This window comes from Lampris incognitus, chromosome 15, assembly GCF_029633865.1.
Source record: "Lampris incognitus isolate fLamInc1 chromosome 15, fLamInc1.hap2, whole genome shotgun sequence".
Taxonomy (NCBI): Eukaryota; Metazoa; Chordata; class Actinopteri; order Lampriformes; family Lampridae; genus Lampris; species Lampris incognitus.
This window is the reverse complement of record NC_079225.1, coordinates 44,542,847-44,551,509: the sequence shown is the minus strand read 5'-3', so window position 1 is coordinate 44,551,509 and position 8,663 is coordinate 44,542,847. Positions and strand designations below refer to the sequence as shown.

General features: G+C 48.2%; 1 protein-coding gene across 1 annotated transcript; it reads right to left on the bottom strand.

Annotated features, from left to right (window-relative positions):
- Window positions 1-5,513: 5,513 nt before the first annotated feature.
- klf11a (Kruppel like factor 11a) lies at window positions 5,514-7,667 on the bottom strand. The gene is made up of 3 exons (XM_056294235.1): window positions 7,449-7,667; window positions 6,251-7,067; window positions 5,514-5,980 (listed from the first exon to the last, which is right to left on the bottom strand). The coding sequence occupies exons 1-3, from the start codon at window positions 7,665-7,667 to the stop codon at window positions 5,685-5,687; spliced, it is 1,332 nt and encodes a 443-aa protein (XP_056150210.1). The 3' UTR covers window positions 5,514-5,684.
- Window positions 7,668-8,663: the final 996 nt, after the last annotated feature.

Genomic DNA, 8,663 nt, shown 5'->3' with positions numbered 1-8,663 from the left:
CGTCACTCCGAGGATCGCGGGAGATTCAAAAGCTGCGTTTCTGCCAGGTTACAAAACCCAGGAGCTGGGGGGGGGGGGGGGGTGGTGGTTACAAAACGCCGAAAGGGCGCGTTTACCTAAATACACGTTTGCAACCGCAGTTCCGGTCACATTTAAAACCACTTCAAAATAAAACACGACTTAAAGTCGTCGCATTAAATAAACCCACGCGCGGAAAGCCGAATCAGCTCATCCGGACGCAAGGTTCCATCACTCAATCTAAGTGACCAGCAAAACTCAAGTCAATTTTATGTGACTGGGGGTGCCCCCCCCCCGCCCTTATAAACCACGCTGCGGCAGAAGGAGCGAAAAATGCCCTCATTTGCATATGCAAATCGCCGCGACCATTAACGAGTTTCAGCGGCAAGGTGCGCTGTTCACAGAGGGTTGAGGAATAGCTGCAGCCGCAGCTCAGTAAATGCTGTGTGTCCAGACGAACTCATTCAACTCCCTGGCAGAGGTGGGAAAAACCCGGTCCAGAAAGTAAAAATCCTAACCGGGTCTTTAATCCATCCATGTATTAAACCAGCTGATTTGGGAAACTAGTCGGCGCAATCTGATGGTTTAGTAAAGACACGGTTATTCTGGACCGGGTTTTTTCCCACCTCTGATTATTGGGGCACGTGTCAAGGCATTAAATCGACGACAATATAGACAATAAGTACACGCGAATGTATTAGTTTAGTAACAGCGCCGACGAGCTTCTTCTGGATGAGACAACATCCAACATGCCGCTGAATGACAAGAGAAATCCTGCATAATTCACTTTTGGGTGTAGTCGCCGTCGCTGACGAACGCAGCGCGGTTCCTGCTCTTTAAACCAACCTTTCCCGCCGCCGCCTCGGGTCAGTTTAGCGCCAAAATCCAATGACGTCACGCAATATTTGAATTTGATAATAAACGTAAAATGCGTCTATTTAATTAATAGCACTGCCGTCAGCTAATTTGGCAGCTCCAATATGTTGGATAAACCAACGAAATGATAGTGTAGCGAATTCGGGGGGGGGGGGGGCGGCAGTTCCTGCGGTTGCGTTTGCCCCCCCCCCCGAATTCGCTACAATAGTAACAAGCTGCGATGGTGACGTAAGGCGGGTTCACTTTGCCTCGGTAGTCGAGCGAAGGCAAGAGCTGTCTCGACGAAAGCGGGGTCCTATGGCCTGCTGACCACGTCCGAACCAACGTTCGGTTCGGCCACTTTACAGACCAACGTCACCGTCAGTATTTCCCCCTGTGACACGTTTGGTGGCGTCGAGCCATTCTCTGACCAGGAGCAAAGTGGCTTTTTCAGCTGTTTCCGCTTTGGAACAGCTGAACAAAGACGACCCGGATGCATAATGAAGGGTCAACGTCCGCCTCCGCTGACAAGGTGCGCCATCTAGCGGCTGGACGGAGCAACACGCTGCATTCAAACATACAGAGCCGGCGCTCCCGTCCACTCTCAGGCACCGCGTACCAGCTGCATTATTTTAGCCAAATTCTATATTGGAAGAAGTTACCAGCTTATATAACATTTAAACAGACAGATCTAAGCTCTACTACGGTTCTTCAAACTCTACTACTTCAAACTCTACTACTACTTCAGACTCTACTACTACTTCAGACTCTAGTACTTCAAACTGTACTACTACTTCAGACTCTAGTACTTCAAACTCTACTACTACTTCAGACTCTACTACTTCAAACTCTACTACTTACTTCAGACTCTACTACTTCAAACTCTACTACTACTTCAGACTCTACTACTTCAAACTGTACTACTACTTCAAACTCTAGTACTTCAAACTCTACTACATTTAAATACCTGTAATAAGGAATTAACAAAAACTATCAATGTATGCAAACTCTTCAGGATTATACCCGATTAAGTAAACCCCTTGTGTGGGTCCATATGTTATTGTTTTTGTTTGTTTTTTGTTTGTTTGATCTTGTTTTATTGTTTGTACATTTCGGGTATGGAACTAATTACCCTGGTCTTTGTTCTGTTCTACTTTTTGTCAAACCGAAATGTTAGAAAATATTTCTCAGTAAAAAAAAATTTTTTTAAAAGAAGAAGAAGAAAAAGAAGAACAACAACAACAGGTAGCAGCTGCACTGCCGGGTCAGTCCAGGTCTAAAACCTTCCCAGTTGAAGGCCGAATAAGTGGAGCAAGAGATGAACGTAATGAACTACCCGGAAGAATAGATAATCAACAGTGGTGGTTCAGCTGAGGACCTGAATGAGACCAACTCGTCACTTGCCTTCAGGTGAAAGTCAGCTGTGTCACAGCAGGACCGGCGGCTTAAGTCTGTGTTAATTATCGATTCCAGTCTTTTCATGCAAAATGCATGAACACTTTCTTGAGACTGACAACGTATGCAAATTTCGTATCTATATAGCGTTAGTAAATTAGTGATTAGTGTGAAACGTATAATAGAAATAATATATCAGTATAATTCATTAGTAGATTCCATCCATTACCCGAACCGCTCATCCTGCGGTCAGGGTGGCGGCGGGGGATGCTGGAGCCTATCCCAGCAGCCACTGCGCGTCAGGCCGCCTATCCCAGCAGCCCCTGCGCGTCAGGCCGCCTATCCCAGCAGCCACTGCGCGGCAGGCCGCCTATCCCAGCAGCCACTGCGCGTCAGGCCGCCTATCCCAGCAACCCCTGCGCGTCAGGCCGCCTATCCCAGCAGCCACTGCGCGTCAGGTCGCCTATCCCAGCAGCCACTGCGCGGCAGGCCGCCTATCCCAGCAGCCACTGCTTCTATCCCAGCAGCCTCTGCGCGTCAGGCCGCCTATCCCAGCAGCCACTGCGCGTCAGACCGCCAGGCGCTCACGTTTACATTTCATCATCATGTTTGTATAGTCTGTTATGCAATATAGTCAATAAGTTTGATTTATAATTTATGTAACTTTAAAAGCATGTTTTGTTTATTTGCTTCTAACTGGCTGCTACATGTAAAGTTCGCTGCGGAACCACGCGGTGTCCTATTCTAGTTTCCGTCGTGTAACGTGTGGTTTCTGCTTGTGACCACCAAACGGCGCTGTCGTCACGGTTTTAGCGGCGCTTTATTTTCCTCCTGCGTTGAATGTCGGTCAGTAAGGCAAATGGGCGGGTCCCCCGTCAGCCTGCTTCCAGTTCAATGTCGGCGTCTCCCATTGGTCACACCCCCTCAACGCTGCGCTGCGATTGGCCGAGCGTTGTTACCGGGTGGCGTGGGGAGACCGGCGAGGCCAGCCTTTTTTCTTTCCCTTTTTTTGTTTTTTTAATCCTTTTTTTTAAATGTTGAAGCTTAAAAAGTCCGCGGCTTCCTGGGAAGCTTATCAAAGACTAATTAGAAGACTGGGCACAGTCAACATGGCGGACAAGCTGGAATAAGTAAATAAAACAGGACGGTATGTGTATTTATATAACCAGCGCTTTGCGGTTGTATAATGCCCCTTTTCCACTGCATGGTACCTTATGCCCCTTTTCCACTGCATGGTACCTTATGCCCCTTTTCCACTGCATGGTACCTTATGCCCCTTTTCCACTGCATGGTACCTTATGCCCCTTTTCCACTGCATGGTACCTCATGCCCCTTTTCCACTGCATGGTACCTCATGCCCCTTTTCCACTGCATGGTACCTCATGCCCCTTTTCCACTGCATGGTACCTCATGCCCCTTTTCCACTGCATGGTACCTCATGCCCCTTTTTCACTGCATGGTACCTTATGCCCCTTTTCCACTGCATGGTACCTTATGCCCCTTTTCCACTGCATGGTACCTCATGCCCCTTTTCCACTGCATGGTACCTCATGCCCCTTTTTCCACTGTATGGTACCTCATGCCCCTTTTTCCACTGTATGGTACCTTATGCCCCTTTTCCACTGTATGGTACGTTATTCCCCTTTTCCACTGTATGGTACGTTATTCCCCTTTTCCACTGTATGGTACCTCATGCCCCTTTTTCCACTGTATGGTACCTTATGCCCCTTTTCCACTGTATGGTACCTTATGCCCCTTTTCCACTGTATGGTACCTTATGCCCCTTTTCCACTGCGTGGTACCGGCTCGACTCAACTCGCTTTTTTTTGGTTTTCCATTGGGCAAAAGTTAGGGATCGTCCCTGGTACCAGGTACTTTTTATTCGGTACCACCTCCGTCGAGGTTCCAAGCGAGGAGCCGATACTAAACGGTGGCATGAAAATACCACTATAAATAAATAAAATAAATCTTATCTAAATATAAATAAAATCTGAAAAAACAGAAACAAAAAAAATAATTTAAATATAAATAAAATTTTAAATAAAAAGAGGTAAATGAAATATAAACAAAAATGTAAATACATTTTATTTACATTTATTTAAATATAGATCAAATCTGACCACTGATTGGCCAGGGTGAAATTGAACAGCTCCGTTTATAACCAGGAGATGCCAAAGCGAGTCTTATGAAACTTGTGTTATAGTGGAAAATCTATATAACAAATTATTTGCTGGCAGCGGATCTCTCAGTTACACCAATGTTGTTCTTCTGAAAGCTAAACCCTCGTGTGGAGAGGAAAAGCTAGTCAAATGACTAGCGGGGCTTCGCCGTGAGGGGGCGCTATCTGCAGTGCAAAAAAAACACACCCCAAAAAGTAAATGAAGCGAGTCGAGCCAGTACCCTGCAGTGGAAAAGGGGCATACAACGGCTCAGCATCCGGGACGAGGACGGCCAAAAAGACCACCCGGAAACCCGAAGTTTATTTCCTGGTGCATTTTATTATAAAACCCATACTGTTTTATAGTTGCTTACAGGCAAGTGATCATACATGGGATTACTCAGATATACGCCGTTATTAAGTATAACATTTAATAACATGAGGTATTTTCTTACTGGCTACACTATAGGCCAAATCAAGCTATTAAAAACAGCACTTTATAAACAAAGTTTATTAAATAATTAATGAATAATAATAATAATAATAATATGTAAAGCAAGATAATAGGTAGTATCACAGTGAGGAATACTGTCCACTGACATTTTTAAAATATCATTAAGATAACTCACTTACCGTCATTAATACAAACTGGAATACACAACATTCATATAGATATGAATATATGTACAGTATTTACAGTCGAACAACCGAAGTGGGCTAATAGAAGCACGATACAGAGGCTTTGGCAAAAAGAGTGCATACATATGCTAACCATAAACATATACACATGAAGTAAACATGATTACATTGAAGAGTACAAAACGAGCAGAATAAAAAAATCCAGTGCAATGTCAGGTTTGTTGTGTGTGTGTGTGTGTGTGTGTGTGTGTGTGTCCATGAATGAATAGCAGCCTGTTTCAGGTGAGTAGTCCCTTCCCTCCATGTTGTGTGTGTGGTTTGTGAGAAACTGTCCTGAGAAGGGCAGGAAAACCCCGGCAGCCACTGGATTCCAACAAACACCAGCAGTTTTCACTATTCCCCCCCCCCTTCCCCTCCCTCCCTCCCTCGACCAAACTCCAATTTTTTATTTTTGAATAGAAAAAAAAGAAAAAAGGGGAAAAACTCCAGATGATGGTTGGTCACCCGCCGGAGCGGCTGCTAGAGGCCGGTGTACAACTGTCCCAACAGCTTTTGGACGGCTGGCAGTCGTTTCCTACCCCGGGTCCTGAGGTGGCCTTCTGGGGGCCACAGACTTGAGTTAGTTTGAGGTCGGTACAAGCACACCAACGGGAAGCGTGGCGCCTCTGGACTGGCCCTTGGGAAGCGCCACTTTGTTGAGGTCACGGTTTTCAGCGGGCCACGTCGACGTCCGCTTCGTCGTCATGTGCCGCCGGGCGTGCTTAGTCAGGTGGTCGCTGCGCATGAAGCGGCGGTCGCACACGTTACACACGAACTTCTTCTCGCCGGTGTGAGTCCGCCGGTGGCGCGAGAGCTCGTCGGAGCGGGCGAACTTCTTGTCGCAGCCCTCCCAGTGGCAGCTGAACGGTTTTTCGCCTGCAGGAGGAGAGAGAAGGAACAGGTGTTCTTACGGCACAAAAACAACCCCACAGAGTCGGAATGTTCATCCTGGAACAACAGACTTCCAGTTTAGCCAATAAGCCCACGCTGCTATCAAGAGACGACCGACTGGTTGCAGCCGCCATCGCAATCAATCACCTAAGGAGGTGAAGGGTCAGAACTCTGCAACCTGACCACAGAGGGAACAAATGTGTGGCCCTTAACTGATGGCAGATGGTGGAGAAGGCGTATTGAGGTTCTCCTTACCTGTGTGGGTTCGGAGGTGAGCCTTGAGGTGGGAGCTCTTGAAGTAGGTCTTCTTACACCCGGGGAAGTTACAGACGTAGTTTCTCCTGCGGGAGAAGTCGGCCTGGGAGGCGCCGGCGTTCTGTCCAGACGGCATGTAAACGGGGGCGGGGGCCAGGGGCAGGAGCTTGGTGTTCCCCAGTGTCATAACAGTCTGTGGGCCCTGGGGGGCCTGGGTCACCTGTGGCTGGGGGACCACCAGCATCACTGTCCCCTGTGGGACAGGGGAGCCCACCAGAAGCTGCTGGGAGAAAGAGGAGGAGGAAGTCTGAGAGAGGATTGGCTTGGGACCGCACGGAGAGGACATCTGGACAGGAGCCTGGACGAAGGCGGAGATCATCCCTGTCCTGCCGCCCACTGGGAACACCTGGCACAGCACCGGGGAGGAAGAGGAGGAGTAGGAGGACGACGCAGGGGCAGGCGGAGAGGAGGGCAGGGAGGTCGGGGGAGTAGAGGCGCTGTCAGGAGACAAAGGAGAAACCTCTTTCTCCTCCTCAGCGCACACACTTCCTCCACCTCCACTCGGTTGCTCCATCTCCATGGAGACAGTCTCCGGGGGCAGGACTGTGTGTGACTCCGTCTGTGTGGAGGCGGGGTTTGGAACACTGCGGCAGGGGGCGGAGCTATCCGCGGTGTGTCTGATGACACTGGTGGCCATCGCTCGGCCGGGCGGCGCCATGGACGGCTCCATCAGAGGACCCGATTGGAGCCGGACCCGTGGTAAGACGGGTCTGGGACCGGTCTCAGCAAAACTAGGACTGTGAGGAGGGGTCATGCACTGAAAGAGGGAGTGGAGAAAATGTCAGATATACTTTTCTTTTTGAAAATATGAATACCCCTCCATTTCTTCAGTATTTCTTTCAAACCTTTGCCCCCCCCCAAAAGGTTCAGTTTCTTGCCATGCACTACACAGTGTAACCAGAGCAATTAAAGGCCAACTTACAACTGCCCTCGAAGTTAAAAGAAAGGGTGAAAAAAGAATGAAAGCAATAACGACCGAAGGAAAGGAAAAAACAAAAAAGTACAAAAAATGAAACAAAGAAAGAACAAAAGAAAGAAAAGATGAGGCCTAAGATAAAGGGAAAACATCAGTAGAAAAGGTTTAATCAAATCAAGGAAACCACTCAGAGGAGGAAACCTGGCATTTTGTTGCTCTTACCAGGGAGGAGAGGGCGATCAGGTCCTTGGGAGTGTCGGCGCCTTCAGGGGGGAGCTGGATGGAGTCGCAGGAGTCGGAGGTAGGGGTCAGTGGGCGGGGCTTGTGTGACCTTTGACCCCAGAAGCTCATGCTGACCAGTGCCTCTGCAGCCTCCAGGTCATGATATTCTACGGTGCCGCTGCACGGCGGCAGGTTCTGGTACGGTCTGGTCGTCTCCATCGTGGTCATGTGCTCAGCCTGAGGAAAGGAGGAGGCGGCGCATTAGTCATTTCAGCGCGTTATGCCTCCATTTTGGAGGTTCATCTGCCAATTCATTGTGTTTAAAGGTTTAATTCTATTTGAATTCAGACTTTTGTCATGCGGCGATGTGAGTAAGAGCTACAAATGAAAACCGACTAGACAACCCAATTCAAACAGAGAGGGAGTGGCTATATGTCATGTTTACTGACATCTGCCATGTCTGAATCATCTCAATAGATGGGTCATAGGTGCTTCAAGGATGTCAAAATATTGCAAAAAGCGTTAAAATCCTTCAGCAGCATAAATAACCAATAAGTCAAGCTTCCTGGCCACAGTAAGAACAAGCGTCCCTTTATTCCTAGAAAGCCTGCGAAGTCACTTGAGGATACAGTTCCCATCTGCAGCTAATCTGATTAGTTATTTGGCATCATTCTGTTGAAGAAATCACTTTGTTTAACCTGGGGACGGGCACCAAATGAGAGGGAAGGAAAGAATCCCTGCCTTCTTGGTCCCCCGCATGTCAGCTTGGTCAATTGTCACAACGGGTCGCAGGGTTACGAGATGAAAACCCGCCTCTCAGACCGCTCGCCTCAAATTTACATCCCACGCTGAACGAATAAAATCCTATTTTTCTCATTTTCTACGCCACTTTTTCCCCCTTTCCTTTTCTTTTTTTCTTTAAAAGATGCTTTCGTTCAACAAAAACCTGCTTCATTTGATGACCTGTTGTCTGGTTGTAAAGTAACCAGCAGACTGGAGAACAAAGTCCATCACGTGAGTCTTGTTCTCGGTCATGACAGCTAGCTAGTGTGAACTACTAATAAGACCCGTTAGCCCCCTAGCTAACGGGTCTGACCCCTTAGCCCCCTAGCTAACGGGTCTGACCCCTTAGCCGAGCGGTTAGTGATGTCGCCTTGCGGTGCAGTACACCCCGGATCGAATCCCGCACCGGGCAAGAAAATAACCGGTGGCAGC